The 18,839-nt window shown below is 45.3% G+C and overlaps 1 protein-coding gene across 1 annotated transcript in view; it reads left to right on the forward strand.

Moving 5' to 3' along the window:
• The first annotated feature begins 409 nt into the window (after window positions 1-409).
• The window catches only part of FAP (fibroblast activation protein alpha), a 1,146,500-nt gene continuing 1,128,070 nt past the window's right edge, over window positions 410-18,839 (forward strand). Inside the window, exons 1-2 of the mRNA XM_069616321.1 lie at window positions 410-597; window positions 1,028-1,112. Of these exons, the coding sequence (XP_069472422.1) occupies window positions 592-597; window positions 1,028-1,112 (91 nt within the window). The 5' untranslated portion in view covers window positions 410-591. The remainder of the gene's footprint in view (window positions 598-1,027; window positions 1,113-18,839) is intronic.

The raw sequence follows: 18,839 nt of genomic DNA on the forward strand, positions 1-18,839 counted from the left end.
CAGAAATAAAGTTATCTTCATTATATTGCAAGACACCGTTGAGTGTCTAATCCACAAGCCTGTTTCTTTGATGTTAAAAAACCCAGTCCGTTTAAAATCTAGCATAGACCTTTCCCTAAAATATACAATGTGAAGAATATACAATTGACATCTTGTCGCTAACTTGTGATGTTAAAAAAAAGCAGTCAGGTTGTCTGCACTAAAGCGAACTGAAGCCTATAATTTCTGATACCAAATAAGCGCATTCCGTGAATGAAACTAAATAAACGCGGGCATCTGTTGAGTCATTATGGCTGGACGTTGCAGTGAGAGGAAGTTAGGTGAAGCTTCGGTGCAAGGGGAACCAACTATGCAACCTTTTTTTCGAAAGGTCCACCCACGCTCTGCCTGTCCAAGAACTCCCCTAGAGCCTGTTTCCAATTTTCCGCAGAACCTGAGTGGTCTGCCAGTGAGTTCAGAAGCACGTGGAGCGTCTGGGGCGGCTTCAGCCCGTGACGCAGAACGCCAAGCGTCCTGGCCATTTACAACTCCCATTGAATCCACGCCGGTCTCCGAAAGCAAGATTCTCGTCCTTGCGCTGCTCTTCCAAACATGAAGGTCAGTTTTCCTCACGTTGTTCTTATGTAACTGGTTTAAAATGTGCGTGTACATTTTTTGCAATACTTTTGCTATTGTTAAGCATAACACTAGTTTAAGATGTGCATAAGAACAAGGAAATCACCAATGTTTAACAATTCAGGAAGCAAAAAGATAGCTATGTTCCATTTGCCACTATTTTACAATTTAAACAACATTACATTTAAACAGTTGTCTTTGACAATGAATATTTTACTACGGTGCTTTATGATGTTGAAAGGCTTTAATTATGTGCCTTCGGATTTCCTGGGCTGATGTTTCTGGCTATAAATAGACATTTTTGAGAAACCACTCGATAGGGTGCACACACTTTAAAATGAAGACTATGCTGTACTTGCAGAACTCGGGTTGAAAATAGTTGAAACCCATCCGTATTTTCTTTTTTTCGCAGACACCAAAGAAAATATTACTCGGAGTCATCGCAGCTGCCGTGATAGCGATACTAACTGTGTGTATTGCAGTTTTGGTGTCAAATGGTAAGTTGTAGGAAAGTTGTGCTACACACTGTCATGCCTCGAGCTCAGCAACACGTTCTGCACAGCTGCAGGGATGATTTATATGGATGCATGAAGTATGGTGTTTTTTTCCTAAAAATGTGCACTGTTGCGGGTTTGCTTGCCTTAATCATCTTTTAGGAATGTTGGCTCTGTATGAGAGCATTACAGAAGTTTACGGTCTTGGAAAAAGCTTGCCACGAATCACAGATGCAAGTGGAAAACACGGGCGTTAACCTTCTTTATTAGAGCAGCCCTGAACTAGGCCACATCACACCGTGCTTCCAATCACAATTGTGTGCATTCTCTCCGTATTTCAGACCGTGAAGCATCATCTACGGTTGTTGATCCTCAAACAGATAACACGCATTTGCCCTTCACTGGTCTGTTTACTGCACAGACATCAGGCTCATTATTACTTTGCCAGTCCGGAAAAAATGCTGGTAATTCCGGCACTGGCATTTTTTCTGGAGAGAAAAAGTACATTGGGCCTCATTCTAAGTCTGTCAGTCTGGAAATTAGGGTGCTGGTAGCAACGTACTAGCACCCTCTCCGGACCGCCAGACTACAGTACGCCTGCACGGGCCGTTGCTCCCATGCAGGCATGGTTTTCATGGAAGCACCAGCACCATTAGTCATGGTTCCAATGCTTCTGTGTCCCCATTCCCACAGAGTCCTATAGGACTTTCCGCTGCCTGTTATCCCAGGCCGCCGGGACTTATAATGTCCCAGTGGCATCGGGATATCAGGCGGCCGAACAGTGTTACGAGTCCGGCAGCAACCTACCGGTAGCACCGGTGGGTTACATCCGAACTCGCAATGAGGCCCCATGTCTGTTGGAGTGGCCACGGATCTCCTGGTATACCTGACCTGCCGGTAGATCAGGCCCCCACCGGCAGATAAATACTGAATCACTGGCACGGGTAATTCTGGTGCCGGGTGATTAAGTAGTTCCCATTGCCATGGGAATGGGAACATATCGTTACTCCGGCAGCCGTAATATCCCAGTAATACCGGGATATCATCGCCAGAGACGGTAATGCAGCTTTCCTGGGGTACCGGGAAAGCTATAATGACCCCAATAGATATCTAGACTAGTAAAACTATTTCTTCATTTTCTAGAGTTTCTGGAAATCGAGTGCTGAGGCATTCAGTAGGACTCTTTATGGATGAAAGATATTTCTACGGCAGACACAGAATTGGTTGATTTTGCCTCTTTCAAATTCACGTGGCTCTCAGCAGAATTTTTGCCTATGCGAGCCAAAATCTTTCCAGGCAGATTTGTGACTCGCCTGGAATTATCACATCCATTATGCATGAACATTGAAGGCATTCAGGAGGTCAGAAGGCAGAATTGCAGAGCATCAGAGCATGCAGATTCTGACCACAAGAATGGGTGACATTTTTGCAGGGAGGTTTTCCATGCACAAGTTGCAATTCTGCCCAATCAAAGAACTGTGAAGCCCATGGCGGAGTAGAGTACCTGCCATTTCCACCACCCGCTTCAACAGTACAATGACTGTCAATTTCTCCAATCCTGAGGTCTCACCTATTTGTCCGTTAGGGAACAGACAGTTTTCCTTCCCCTTTTTGCCCACAGATGTTGGTGCCCTCAACTGTACTGTGCCCCAAGGAATACTCCTCTACTTATTCCTTTCAATATTGATGTCTGGCCATTACTGCAGAAAATTCAGCAAAATCAAAGGGGTAGCCATGATTATGATCAGAAAAATAGTTCTTTGGTCCACCAAATACAGGAAGTAGCCTCCCACTTCCCTAGATGCATTCATCAATAGTAGGAAGGAAGCCGCTCCCTGTGTGCTTCTTATCGACACTAACTTCTCCATGCAGTGCCTTGGCGGTATTGTCCACACATACCCACAGACCCAAAGAGCTTTCCCCCCAGGGTCAGGTGGGATTTGCTGGCTTCGGCTTTGTGCAACTCCCAACTGACACCCTTGTCCACATGTGGTGTATATGCCCGATTGTGCAAGACTTTTCACCCCTTGCCTCAGTGCTCTGTGCCTTGCCCTGTCTGTTTGGTGGCATATTTTGTCTCCACCTACAGTATGCAGACCTTAGTTTGCGTGAATGGAAAACACATTAATGGTTGCTGAGAGGACGGGAACAGTGGGTGTAGTTAATAACATACAAAGGATGCAGTTAGTGGAGGAATGTTTTGTGGAATCGTGAATGCATGTAACTCTGCGTGCATAGACTGTCAGAAGTGAGAAGAAGAATGGTTGGTGCGTATTAAAGATACAGTGACATTCACAGCCACCAGCTTTGGATGGTTTGCGTGTTAGACTAAAATAATGTGATGTGTTATTGGCTGTGTGAGGGATCTATTTAATGTGTTTAGGAAAGCATAGAAAATTGAAAGGGTCAAGTGTCCTGGCATATCATATAAATGATTCCGATGTCAATTACAGAATAGTAGGTTTAGTGCTCCTTTCATAGTTCTGTGAATGTCAAAAGTCATATGGGGACGTGTGAGAAAGTTGAACGATTTTAGAAAAAGCAAGCCCAATCAGCTCATTCGTTTGGAGAAATAGGATGCCTCGCTAAATAACATTCAATTTGGTGTGGTTCTAGTATTCTAGAGTTGCCAGCAAATGGAATGTAATTTAGTGAGACGTGCTATATTTCCAAGAGAATCATTTGGAAGTTGATCCACTGTGATCAGGACAATTTTCCCACAGTAAGCGGGTTACCGTCCTTCAATATCCAGGAGTTTGGTGATTTCAGTGACAGCACCCTCCCTGGATCTTGTAACTCAGACACCAAAAAAGGTGAAAAGGGATTCAGTTTCTATGATCAAAACATGAGCCAAGTTGGAATGGACTGAGCTATTCCTTGTGTAGATGCCAAACTGCCTCTAGAAGGAGTCCCTATACCACCCACAGGGGATGAAGCGTGTTGGGTGTGAGTTTCTCTGAGAAACATCATGACGAGATATAAGACGATTAACATCAGACATTTGCATGGAGATCTAGTAATTAGAAAATCTGAAACGTTTGCCCAGAAACATATATTGTAACAAAAAAGGGGTACGTTTTTTGTGTAATATGTGATTTTGGCTAATTTGTTGTCATGTCTGGATATGTGAATACGGGGTTAATATTAATAAAGCATTAATCTAATACACTTGATGAGATACTTTCAAACATATATACTGGGGTACTAACCGTCATACTATTAGAAATTTGACCTTTTAATTTTGGGATTAGGCATAGATGAGCAATGTAGAACAGTCATCTGTTGGAGAATATGTGCATAGTTTTCCAGCAGACCACCTAGGAGCATTGCCCTTCAGTACTCTGACCAGATTCGGGTCAGATTCTGGGTCCCCTCTAGTATTTTAGTGTTGAGCTTGACAGAGGCTAAGAGATGGAAACTCCAATTATAATGTAAGCCGCATAGTAGTACAAAAAATAGAGTGTAGAATCATGAACCTTTAGTAAAGACCAACTAGGAGTATTTACCATTTTGGAAATATATTTAGCTGCTGTGGCATAGAATCTCAGCGAAAAAACAGATCAGGTTACAATAAGCATTGCACTGTCCTCACCAGATGAACATTAGGTTTGCCGACTGCATTCAGCATTTGGTAAAATGTCAGTTATGGATGAAACTTTGAGGTGATGTGGAAACAGCTAGGTCTTAGTTACTATTTAAACTATGGAACCCCAGGAATATCCTTGATGTGTGCTGCAAGTGAATTCCATAGTTAGCAGCAGGTGGTTTGATGCCATCCATTGATCAATCTTGAGAATATGTTCCTTCATGTTGGTACACCAATAATAATTTGAGTATCATCCTTATAGTTGTTGCAAGATCAATTTACCGATCTGTAGAATTGTGGGAGGGGTGATAGGTATACGTTGAATAGTAGGGAAGACAGTCAGTGCCGGCCCCTAAAGAACTCCAATAAGTCATCCTTTGGAAGACGAAAGAAAGGGAGGTATCATGGTGCTTTATGAACGTCTCTTGAGGAATTATGTGATCTGTTCCAGGGCTCTGTCTCTGCTGTCTAGATTAAAGAGTCAGGATCTGAGAACAGATTGGTCAAGTAGGTTAAAGGCCACTGAAAGTTCTTGCAAAATATATGCAGCAGTTCTTTCTTAGTCCACATTTGCTTTGAGTTCTTTCCATATGGACAGAAGAATGAACTCTGCATTAAGTCTTGGTCTAAAGACAGCTTGTGGCCTGTTGAATAGGTCGTTCTCCTGTGTAAACTGCCTAAATTGATGGTATGTTGTGTTGTTTTTACCATACATCATAAATTACAAATGGCTGTTTCATTATGTGGGTTTGAACAGTTTAGTCCAGGTTTTTAATGAAAGGCTTAAACATGATTCTCTAAATTCTTCCTAAACTTGATCTAACTGGAAAGATGCAGTTATTATAGCTCTTGTCATGTATCTGACTAACTAAATTCTAACAGAGAGATGCTTGTGTTAATGATTGGAGGTTGTGCTCTGCAACCAACACCAACCATCAACACACCATGAGTTCAAACACTGGTGGTCTTGGTCGTCCACTGAAGGAGGAACCCACTTAGGAAGGGGAAAAAATCCCTAATGGGGAAAAGCTCTTGTGGCGAGGAATTCCACCAGAAGTAATCTTCATTGTGTCCAGATGTATAATTTTTATAGGCAGCTGCTGATAATCTGAGGTGAGGGCATGATCGAGAACGCAGAGGCTGTGCATGGAAACAGCTGATGCCAGGGACAGCATTCCAGAGATAGCACTGTGGGAAAAAGAAAGGGAGTATATCATACCCTGGGCAGGCAGGGAGTACTGCTGTGCATTGCTGGGAGGTGGGAGGCTTCAGTAAAGGGTCATGAAGATAGCAAGGACAGGGCCAGATGGATGTCTGGAGAGGAATGAGGAGGAGGGAACCCAGAAGTACACAGCAACTTAAAAGAGAAGTTACGACACAAGACACCACACAGGGAGTTTCATTTTCAAGAGTTTGGTGTGTATGTCTATGGCATTGCCACTATCTGGAGTAAGTCTACTATGAAAAGGGCAGATGCCACCAACATCGCCAAATATTATCGCCAAATATATTCACCACCAGGGGGTGCAGAAGCTCGGCTGCCTGACCCGGCGCCTTCTCACTTCAGGCTGAAACTAAATATATAAATCAATAATTACTGCAATTTATTACTGTACCTCTCTAAGTTCCTGCTCCTTTGCCCTTGGGGCTCCTCCGCTCGAAGTCTCACCTGAAATTGGACTTTCCTGCGGCTGGTCCCAGTCTGGCCCCTCAGTCGGGCCTCTTCCCGTTCCTTTGCCGGCGCGGGCACACCAGGCCTCGCCTGCTGTGCACTCTGGACCTCGCCTGCCTGCCGGACCTTCCTGCTGCTGCATGACCGCGGGGCTCCGGACCTCACTGGCTGCTCCTGGCCCTCTTTGCGCTCCTTCGCCAGCGCGGGCACTCCGATCTCGCATGCTGTCCTGATCATGGCCCGGCACCCTCTCTTTGTCTGCCTGCCCGCTTCCTCCAGTCGGGGCTTCCATCAGCCTGGTCCCGGCTTGTCTCTGCGGTAGGGCCACTGCCCGCTGCTTCATCTGTGCGGGCTCTGGACCACGCTAGCTTCCCCTGTTTACGGCTCGGCTCTCTCTCCTTGCCTGCCAGCCTGGCTCAACTCTGCGATGGGCCCACGGCCCACAGCTTCATCAACGTGTGACGTGTGCTCCAGGCCTCACTTCTGCTCCTGGATATGGCCTGGCTCTCTCTCCTTGCCCGCCACCCGGCTTGTCTCCGTGGTTGTGCCTCTGCCCGTGATTTCATCAGAAGGTTCCAGATGTCGCTGGCCGCTCCTTACCCACCAGCCCACCTCCTCCAGGTCCCTCTTCTTTGCGTTGGCCTCCTGCCTTGGCCCACTTCAGTCTTGGCATCTTCAGCAGCGAGGGTGCACTAGACCTTTCCTATTCTCACTCTACGCCTCTCTCCTTGGCCCTGTTATCTCTTCATTCGGTATTTCTCACCATTTCTATGCTGATGACACCCAACTTTCCTATCCTTCTCTTCCTTCTCATCTGATCTCCACCTTAAACTCTCTTCCTGTTTTACTGCCATTAAAAACTGGATGTCATCCCGCTTTCTTTCCCCCAGTACTGATAAGACTGAAGTCTTATTTTTCCCCGCCACCACTCTTCCCCCTCCCTCTTCTCCACCTTTCATTCACTTTCCACCCTCTAATCTTCCTACATCTGCCCACGCTTGCAATCTAGGCATTCACTTTGACTCCTCCCTCTCCTTTTCCCACCATATTTCTCTTACTTCTCGCGCCTGTCGCTACCACCTCTTTAATATTCGCAAAGTCTGCTCGTCTTTCACCTTCCATGCTACTAAACTTTTAATCTCCTCCCTTATCTTCTCTTGCCACTTCTACTGCTCCTCTTTACTCTTTGGTCTACCTGCTTCTCACCTCGCCCCCCTGAAATCTATCTATCATTCTGCCGTCCATACTCTCTGTCTCCTTGCCTCCCATGACTCCATTTCTACTTCGCTTTCCTCCCTTGGCTGGCTTCCCTTTCACTCCCAACTTAAATTTCATTTCCTCTGCCTAGTCTTTAAATCTCTCCATGATCTTGCCCCCCCTTATCTCTCCTGTCTCCTCTCTTTCTACATTCCTTCCCGCTGCCTTCGCTCAGATGACCACTTCCTTCTCACTGTTCCTCCTTCCCCATGTGCCTCCTCCCGTTTCCGCTCCTTTCAGCTCCTAGCACCCCTGCACTGGAACTCCTCACCTCTCTCAAACCGCTCTATACCTACCTTCTCCTCCTTCCGCACTTCCCTGAAATCTCTCCTCCTCCATTCCCCACCATGAAACCCTCCCCTCCTCTCATTCCCTCTCCTTCCCTCAAATCTTCCCTAGGATCCTCTACCTTCCCCTTCCCCTACCCTCCCTCATTCTCACCCTTATACCCCTTCTGTTTCCCTCCTCCGCCCCTTCCTCACCCTTCCCTCTTCCGTCACAGTTTAATTGCTCTACTTACTGTTTTGTTGGTTTAATTCACAATTGTAAATTGCTTCTACTGTTATAATGTTATATGTATTCTGTTGTTAAAATGTAAAGCGTTTTGGATTAAAGCGCTATATAAACACAATAAATACAATAGAACTATTTTGTGCCAATGAGGGTTATATATGCCAATCGGTAATGTTATTCTATGACCTATGTTCTCTCCAGACTGATACGATTCTTGTACCTTTTGCACAAGCGCTAATGAGTTTGGAGGGAAGACAACCTCATGGGCTGATTTGGACTTTGCGCTGTCTTTTTATGCAATGGACAGCGGAATATACGTATCCACTATCTAAGCTAAGTTTGAAAACCAAGCTAAAAGTGGACTTGAATAGCTATGACTACGAGAGAAATTTGAATGCTCTAATTGCTAAGAAATACAGTGGCTCTTATTGTTCCATGAGAGCCGTGCGCATCCACTCACCTGATTATCTTAAGGCATACCCCAGTGTGCGAACCTTCCGTACATACTTAATAATGAAATTCAATGTCTCTGAAGCATTGGAGACTAAAGGTGCATGGATAGCTCTTAGCTATGAGCAACGCTGTTGTCGATTGTGTGGTATTAATGTGATGGAATCACTTCAACATTTGATCATATCATGTGAAAGTTTGATATCTCTTCGTTTTAAATATATGAAATCCTATTGTAATATAGTTGATCTGGATAATTTAGTAGGTATATGGGAGACCTTTCTTATAGGTAAGGATATCAATTTGATATATTTTATAGTCTCATTTTATTTGAAAATCACTGTGATTTTTAAATGTCTCGCATAACACATTATTTCATTAAGATGTTTTAAGATGTGTGGAATATGTATTTTTAAATTTGTAAATTTAAACTTGTAATTGATGGAAATTGATGTATTGTGTACGTGTTATACAAAGCCAATATTGGCTATAAGTATATCAATAAAAAAACCTGAAACATAAATACAATACAATACAAATAGACCAGCTGAATAATATTCCCCATTTTCAAGTCATGACAGATCTAGCTGCTTCTGCAACTAGAGGGTCTTGAAAGAGCTATTGATAAAATAAAGGACATGGGTCAGCAGGGTATCCTGCAAGGCAGCATTTACGACGAATTTCTTGAAATCTTCCCAGGAAAGAGGAGTAGAGGACTGGGATAATTCTTTTTGAGGAATATTTGGATGTGTGGGTGAAGAGTGGCAAGAAAGTCAATATGGCAGTTTATTTTTCATTCGCTTGTTGAGGATTTATTACCTCTTCTGTGTTGGAGATGTTATTTATTATAATAATAAAAATATGTTTTCTCCAGATTTACAACAACATTGTGTTTGCTAATTTGAGGTAGCTCATCTTTAAACCCTCTGTGTTTGTGCTGTGTTCTTTTTGTGCTGTTTGTGTTTTTTTGGGGGGTGATTATGTTTAAGCCTTTGGATATCCAGGTGATGAAAACCCCTACACTTTCTTTAGGGTTCGATACAATAGAAATGTTTGGTATTGTGCTTGATTGCAATAGTCGGAACCCATTTTTAATCGGTATAGTATTCAATCTTCTGTAAAGTATGGAATCTTGGGAAGTTAGTAAATCTTCCCAATCTGATGAATTTCAGGGTGTTGCCAAGAGAAAAGGCACATCATTGCAACCTTTGTGCGCACTGAGGATCATGGGCATGTGGTGTGAAATAATAAATAAATAATAATAATGATAATCATAATTGTCAGTCTAGGGTAAGTCTATCAGCAGGATTTCCAGACCCAGATTCATTGGCGCAAACATCACATGTAAGGTATGACCAAGTACATGCATGGAATTTGTTTTTACCCAGTCAGAGACAAAGCATTCTAGATTAGGAATAATATTTTTTTTGTAAGGCGATCCCCTGGCTGTTGTAGCTATATTGTATTGTATTGTATTTGGTTATTTATATAGCACTCTTTCCCCACTTGAGTGGCTTCAATGCGCTTTTTCCTCGGTTGGAACGCCCTTCGTGACCGTAGTCGATGTGGTGTGAAATTCTAGGGAGTTAAGCTTAGGAGATGCAAGTGTGCATGTTGCTGTTCTAAAACTTGGGTGGCTGGCAAGGCTCGACTAAGCACCCCAAGAGAGGTCAGACACAAGGGTGGGTGCTGTTGGGGGTTAGAGATAGATTGCTATTGTTGACAGAGTCTATGTGAGGCCAGCTATACCAGGTTCCCTTCGGGCAGTGGTCGTTGTATGCTAGTGGCAGAGGTGTTGAGGTATGTCAGGTGTTTCAGTCTGGACGGCTATGTGTGAACTAGACCGTATGTGCTTGGCCATAGACGTATTCTATCGTGCATGGATGCTTGGCCGTGCCTGCGGCCTCTGTCCACACTAGTGGTGTGAGATATACGTACCGTAGGCTGCGAGAATGCTCAGCCGGAGCCATATTTGTCCATGTCTAGAATTGAGAGTCCTATACCAATGGACCTAGGTTTTATACTGTAGCAGGTATATGCATATATTAAACAAAGTTGGAGGCTACACCTAGATTTGAGAATCCTGTATAGTGGGAGAGAGGCCTACACTTAACAACGCAATTTGACTACAAGACAAAACACAGCCAAATTTAACAGTCCTACATAGTGGGAGAGGGGCCCATGCCTAACAGTGGAATTTGCGTACAAAATACTGCTGGATTTGAGAGTCCTGCACAGTGGGAGAGAGGCCTACGCCTAACAATGCAATTTGAGTATTAGAAAAAAGACAGCTAGCTTTGAGAGTCCTGTATAGAGGGAGAGAGGCCTACGCCTAACAATGCAATTTGATTATAAGAAAAACACAGCTAACTTTGAGAGTCCTGTATAGTGGGAGAGAGGCCTACACCTAACAATGCAATTTGGGTACAAGACAAAACCCATCTAGATTTGAGAGTCATGTATAAAGGGAGACAGGCCTACACCTAACAATGCAATTTGAGTATAAGAAAAACACAGCTTACTTTGAGAGTCCTGTATAGTGGGAGAGAGGCCTACGCCTAACAATGCAATTTGAGTACAAGACAAAAGACGGATAGCTTTGAGAGTCCTGTATAGTGGGTGAGAGGCCTACATATAACAATGCAATTTGAGTACAAGACAAAAGACAGCTAGCTTTGAGTGTCCTGTATAGTGGGAGAGAGGCCTACGCCTAACAATGCAATTAGTGTATAAGAAAAACACAGCTAATTTTGAGAGTCCTGTACAATGGAAGAGAGGCCAACGCATAACAATGCAATTTGAGTATGAGAAAAACACAGCTAACTTTGAGAGTCCTGTACAGTGGGAGAGAGGCCTACATATGACAATGCAATTTGAGTATAAGAAAAACACAGCTAGACTTGAGAGGCCTGTATAGTGGGAGAGAGGATTACGCCTAACAATGCAATTTGAGTACAAGACAAAAGGCAGCTAGCTTTGAGAGTTCTGTACAGTGGGAGAGATGCCTACACATAACAATGCAATTTGAGTATAAGAAAAGCACAGCTAACTTTGAGAGTCCTGTATAGTGGGAGAGAGGCCTACATATAACAATGCAATTTGAGTATAAGCAAAACACAGCTAACTTTGAGAGTCCTGTATAGTGGGAGAGAGTCCTACATATAACAATGCGATTTGAGTATAAGAAAAACACAGCTAACTTTGATAATCATGTATAGTGGGAGAGATGCCTATGCCTAACAATGCAATTGAGCACAAGACAAAAGACAGCTAGCTTTGAGAGTCCTGCATAGTGGGGGAGAGGGAGGCAGTGGATAGTAATCACCGTATTGTGCAGGTGTAGGTAAGTTTGCTAAGTGGCTGGGCTTCCAGGGTAGAGTATTTGCTCTACTCCCCACCCATGCCACTTCTACTCTACTAGTCATTGCTGGTTGACGGCTGACCACTAGCTTCCCCTGATGACACCTACACCTGCAGACACTTTCTGGAGCTGCCTCTGTTGGAGCCACCCTTTGCCTTGGAGCCCTTAGCCGAAGGGGCAGCCCGGCAGTGGGCTGCCCAGATCAGATCAGGATAAGGAGGGGTGGACACAGGATGGGAAGCAGGGATGCAGGTTTTCGAGCCCGCAATGGCGTGCATGGAGAAGCCCAGCACCATGATTTTTGAAGGGGGGCGACATGGCGACCACACAGCACAAGGCTCCCCTGATGCCAAGGTGGAAAAAGGCACAGGGAGCCAGTGTGCAGGGGGTTAGGCCCTACCATACACACACGGGCAAATTGACCAATAGGGTCCCGGCGGAGGGTGCGGGAGGTGGGACACGGGATGGGATGCTGGGACGCAGGTTTTCGAGCCAGCAACGGCATGCATGGGGAAGCCCAGTGCCATGATGGTGAAGGGGGGGCGAAAGGGGGACCACACAGCACAAGGCTCACCTGATGTCAAGGTGGAAAAAGGCACAGGGAGCCGGTGTGCAGGGGATTATGCCCTACCATACACACACGGACAAATTGACCATTGTGGTCCGGGGGGAGGGCACAGGAGGTGGGACACAGGATGGGAAGCTCGGATGTGGGTTTTGAGCCTACAACAGCGTGCATGGGGAAGCCCAGCGCTATGATGGTGAAGGGGGGGCAGGGGTACCCAACAGCACAAGGCTCACCTGATGCCAAGGTGGAAAAAGGCACAGGGAGCCGTTGTGCAGGGGGTTAGGCCCTACCATACACACACAGGCAAATTGACCAATAGGGTCTGGTGGGAGGGCGCAGGAGGCGGGACACAGGATAGGAAGCTGGGACGCAGGTTTTCGAGCCAGCAACGGCATGCATGGGGAAGCCCAGTGCCATGATGGTGAAGGGGGGGCGACAGGGGGACCACACAGCACAAGGCTCACCTGATGCCAAGGTTGAAAAAGGCATAGGGAGCTGGTGTGCAGGGGATTATGCCCTACCATACACACACGGGAAAATTGACCAATGTGGTCCGGGGAGAGGGCACAGGAGGCGGGACACAGGATGGGAATCTGGGATGTAGATATTTGAGACCGCAACAGCGTGCATGGGGAAGCCCAGTGCCATGATGGTGAAGGGGGGGCGACAGGGGCAACCACACAGCACAAGGCTCACCTGATGCCAAGGTGGAAAAAGGCACAGGTAGCCGGTGTGCAGGGGGTTAGGCCCTACCATACACACATGGGCAAATTGACCAATAGGGTCCAGGGGGAGGGCATAGGAGGCGGGACACAGGATAGGAAACTGGGACGCGGGTCTTCGAGCCCGCAACGGCATGCATGGGGAAGCCCAGCGCCATGATGGTGAAGGGGGGGCGACAGGGTGAGCACACAGCACAAGGCTCACCTGATGCCAAGGTGGAAAAAGGCACAGAGAGCCGGTGTGCAGGGGGTTAGGTCTTACCATACAGACACAGGCAAATTGACCAATGGAGTCTGTGGGGAGGACGCGGGAGGAGGTACACAGGATGGGAAGCTGGGACGCAGGTTTTTGAGCCCACAAAAGTGTGCATGAGAAGCCCAGCACCATGATGTTGAGGGTGGGCAACAGGGGGACCACACAGCAAAGGGCTCACCTGATGCCAAGGTGGATAAAGGCACAAGGAGCCGATGTGCAGGGGGTTAGGCCCTACCATACACACACAGGAAAATTGAACAATAGGGTCTGGGGGGAGGGCGTGTGAGGCGGGACACAGGATGGGAAGCTGGGACGCAGGTTTTCGAGCCTGCAATGGCATGCATGAGGAAGCCCAGCACCATGATGGTGAAGGGGGGGCTGACAGGGGGACCACACAGCCCAAGGCTCACCTGATGCCAAGGTGGACTGAAGTCATCCAGGACACAGAGATTCTGGTGAGATGATAGGTCATTGGACATGAAATCTGAAAGTTTAATCCTGAATGTTGCTTCATAACCTGGAAAGGGATTGAGACTGGGGATGAAGGAGGGATATTTATCTCAATCAGCATTGATTCTCAGGCTGGGGCTGATATTTCAGGCTTGGAATGGAAGGTAAGTGATTATTAGTGCACTAATGCGTGCCCACCTGGTCATATCTCTCTGTTCTACAGTAGGACTTTATAGCCCTGTGCTATCTCCTCATGTATAATCGGTGGTTAGTCATCATTTAGAAATGCTCCTGTGTTCGAGAGGAGTTATAGTTAATCAAGAATTAAGTTGTGTATTTCACATTGGTGCTTGCCTATTGATCTGACAAGTAGGCAGATACTGGCAGCAGGGTGAAATGGATTTGTATTCCTATTATCTGTAGGCATAAAATATGACTTTATTGGTGGGGGTTCTTAGTATGTCTAAGAGTAATGTGTAGGTTGTCGCAAGGGTAAGGTTTCTAGTAAGACGTTTTTAATTTCCTCTATGACCATTTGAAGATTGAAACATTGAGTGTGGCTGCACTCTAATAAATGAGATGCTTTTAGACAATTTGCTGGAGAGCTATGAGAGTCGTATAAATTGAAAGAAAGTGGTATTCTGCTTTGGTTCCTTGCTATGAAAGAGGATGTTTCTTATGATGTGATAACTGCTCTCTGAAAGAGCTAAACGCCTACTTGATTGCACCTAGCCAGTGTGGTTTGATTGGATAGTAGTTTCATGTTTGTGCTCTGTGTACAAGGGAAAGAGTGGTATTATTCCCCAAAATATAATATGTCTGATTGACGTGAATCAGATGTAAACTCATAGTATTCTTTGAAGAGCGGGGGTAGAGATTTAGATGATGGATAAAAGGAACATTATTCTTCACACTGAGATGTGTTTATATGTATGGGCCTCGGTAATTGTGCACCAATAATGCACAGAGATCCAAACATGTCTAGTTCTGTTTGGGATCTAGATTATTTTCTCGTTATTGCGTTAGTGATAGGTTGTGGGGTGGCATTGAGCTTCAATCAATTTTGACATGCTTCTTAGGGGAGTCATAGGGAGACGTGGGGCCTCATTCCGACCTTGGTGCAAAGGGATACCGTGCACTGGTAAGGACACCGGTGCCGGTAATCCCTTTGCGCCCTATTACGAGGTCCCCCAACGGGACTCGTAAGGTAGATTTGGTCAGACCAAACGTACCTTACGGTTCCCATTAGGGGACCAGGGTGCAAATAACGGCCTTGGAATGCGCCGGGCTGTTATTTGCGCCCTCCCCATTCCCATTGAGCCCTATGGGGGCTCAAATGGGAATGGGGATTGCCATTTTCAATGGGGACTTACCGGTCCCGAAAAGGTCGGAATAGGCTGCTAAGTCCCCATTGTACCAGGGCGGACTCGGTACCGTTATTGGAGGCAGTCATGGCGCTACCTCCAATCTCAGAATGAGGCCCGTGGACTCAGAACATCATGTGGTAAGGTGTGTATGTTATCTCTTATCAACAAAATGATTACAGTTAGTTTGACATTGAAGTAAGGGGGCTCAATATGTGATTGTAAGATGTAGGCCTCCACAACTGTTTCTGCTGGTTGACATTTTGTAGGTGAGGAATCACTGATGTTGGAAATATGGCTGCCAGGATGGAGTAGCGTATCTCCATGTGTAGCATTCACATCTCCATTCTATTTATGCATGTAGGGTTTATGTGGATTTGCAATGGTGCAGAAAATATGGTGTTATTGTGATGAAATGACAACTGCCCTGCGGGAGTAGAAAGATGAGTAGTGGCTAAACCACCTATTAAACACTCACACTTCTACAAAACAACAGAGATCCTAATAATAATGGTGAAACAGGCACATATAAGAGATATACCTCCTTCGTCTTTTGTGGCAACAGGTGCCGAGGGCAGGCTGTACTCTTAGGAGGGATGTGAATGTGATAACAGTAGCAACCCAAACAGCAATAGTACAACAGTCCAAACTAAAAGAATATCCAATCAAGGTTCTCCAAAAATATATATACTTTGATTAAAAACACCAATATGCAATAAATACATAGAAAACACTAACAAAAACACACTGCTGTAAAGGAAGACAGTGAAATGCAATATGTAATGATGCAAGGACTTGTGATACTTATCAGGGAGGACAATTCAGAAAATCACTTCAATGATGGTAAAAAGGAAATGCCTTTGGAAGAAAGGTACAAAAGTGGGATTAACCATTCTTTAGGGCCCCAGTAAGTGGACCAGCAGGGTTGGGATCTTTCAACAGTACCTTTCTTCAGTTTTAGTGATTCAGTGGCATCGACCAATGCTTCTCATCGCTGTGCAAGTGGGTCAAATCAGGTTCAGATGCAATGAGTCACTGTGATCGAGACAGGTAGCAGACATTGAGTCCTGTTTGAATTGGAGCTTGTTGCGGTTCCATGCAGCATTCGAGGGGGCAGATTGAAGAGGACACCAGGATCAGTACAGCATTTGAGTCTGGTTCAGGGACAACGATGCTAGTGGTTCAAGGCCCTGTTCAAAGACTTTGGCAGTCACAAACTTCTGGATTAAGCCACAGCAATCAACAAGCTCAGCTGGCACGGTGTGGCAAAAAACTGACTTGAGGAGCATGAACAGCAACTCGAAGAGGGTCAAAGAAATGACAAAGTCAGCAGAGCGGGTCCTGTTGGATCTAATGCGTTTGAAAGCAGTTGATGATGATTTGAGGTGGTTCGAAACAGCAGAAATTTAGGAGACCAGCTGTTTGGCTTATTCAGTTGCTGTGAGTCCCGTTCCAGGGGTCAGGGAGAAGATTAGTCATTGTTCTCATGTTTCCAACATAGGGGAGGCTGGCTAACACCTGCAGTGGTCCTTCACCTCCAGTGAGGGATTTTAGCTGCTAGGGAGTCATCTCTTGTTCCAGTAGAAATTCACCCCCAATGTGCCCTGGAGATGGGTAGTGAGCAGAGCTTGCCACTGCCTTGGAATTCTCCTTCTTCACCTCACTAGTTGAGGACTTTGGAAAGAACAACTCTCCCAAAAGAGGTCCAAATGAAGTCTTCTTGCAGTTGAATAATGGACCAAACACAGAGGGAAATACCCCTTCATTATAAAGGCTGAAGTCCACATTGGATTTGGTAAAAGCAAGCTTGACTTAAGGAGCCCAATCCCTGCTAAAGTACCGAGTAGTATTTGCCCTTTTGCATCACACTCCAAGTTATTTGCACTGCAGCAACGGGAGGAGGCAGGAAGAGAAGTCTAGAGAAAAGCAAGATGGTGGAATCCTTCCCCAGCTATGCTGAGTTCCCTCTGGCTACACCAACTCCACCCTCTTCCCAAACACACAGCATCAAAGGTCCTTTGGTATGCAAACTCTGGTGTGAGGATGGTCCTTTTGTTTAGGGCATTCACTTTGAAGCCTGCTTCCTAGGCTTCTGCTGCTGAGAGCTCCCTGGGCTGGAGAAAAGTGCTAACCACCCTCACAAAGTATCACAAAGAGGCAGCTCTCACCGACTATTGTCCTGCTGGTTGCAGCAAAGACAGCCAGTATAGGGAGAATACACACAGCCTGTCCATGGCTGGCGTCATCTCACAATGTTGACATGTATGATACAGATTAGATGTGGCTTTATTAATTATGTGAGCTACATGCCACTGTGCATCAAAACCCGGTTGGGATTATGTTTGAAGATTAAACTGCTTTCTGGAGGTTAGTTCATCATAATTATGTGGTTCTGGATTGGAGGTGAAGATTTTTAAATGCAGCCTCTGTTCTACAGTTCTTGCTATCACTGCAGCTGCAAGACAGGGGACCTCTGACCCCTGAACCTGCTCTGTGCCATTGTAGAGTAGGAGCTGTAGATCGGGATGCAGCAGGGCATTGAGATACACTTTGCTTTTGGTATGGATTTGATGAAAGGGGGTCTGATTAGCAAACTACCCTAAAAATCAAAAAAGCTAGTTTCCCTGCGCTTGCTCAACAGCAATCCTTCACATTCATAAGGCTGAGGTTCTGAGTGAAATAGAATATGTCTGTTCTCCTTCCTTTGAAGAAAGAGCACAGAGCTATAGTCAGACTCATTTTGTTGTGGGCTTTAAGTGTATATGTGGGGACCTCGGTAACTTGCGTGATGGAGCTTGTGTGTTCTGTGTTTTGGGAGCAAGGTTACATGTCTAGGAAAGATTTGTATTTTGTTCTTTCTTTTTAGATTTTTTGTACATGTCTATGATTTCTATGGCGAATCAGCTTGATTTGAAATCAAGAGTCAAGAGGCAGGAAACGCTTTGAAGATGAGAACGTCACGCATGGTTCTGTGTTTCTTACCGTTTTTAAAACCAGGTTTGAAGGAATGCAATTGTGATAAATTAGAAATCTCAACATAGAGCACACAATGATGATGTTTAGTAATTGTGTACTTTAGTTGTGAGGTTGAGTTGACCTTTGTATCATTGGAGAATAAATCAACAAAAGGAGTCGATCCTGTAAAGTTGATAACAACTCAGTAAGTAATTACTACATTTGTGAGTTATAAAGACTCAGCCAGGAATTAAATAGGCAGTAGAGTAGTTGCTTAACCACTCTGATTTTATTGTGAAATTCGCTGTAACAAATGTTTGTAATGTTTTTGCCTTTCCAGGAGATGGACTCTGTGAGTATTGCGTGAACCCAATCTGCTGTTAAAAAAAAAAGAAAAGTGGCCGTTGACATAACAAATAGAGAAGGGACTAAGAGCCTCATTCCGAGGTTGGTGGTAAGGGGTTAACTGCGCCGGTAAGGGTGCTGGTGCCGTTAACCCCTTACTGCCGCATTACAAGGTCCTTTAGCGGGTCCCGCTAATGGCGGCTGGTTTTACCAGGCACCCTTAGTGGGAGC

Source organism: Ambystoma mexicanum, chromosome 9, assembly GCF_040938575.1.
Source record: "Ambystoma mexicanum isolate Mex_15411 chromosome 9, UKY_AmexF1_1, whole genome shotgun sequence".
In the NCBI taxonomy this organism is placed as follows: domain Eukaryota; kingdom Metazoa; phylum Chordata; class Amphibia; order Caudata; family Ambystomatidae; genus Ambystoma; species Ambystoma mexicanum.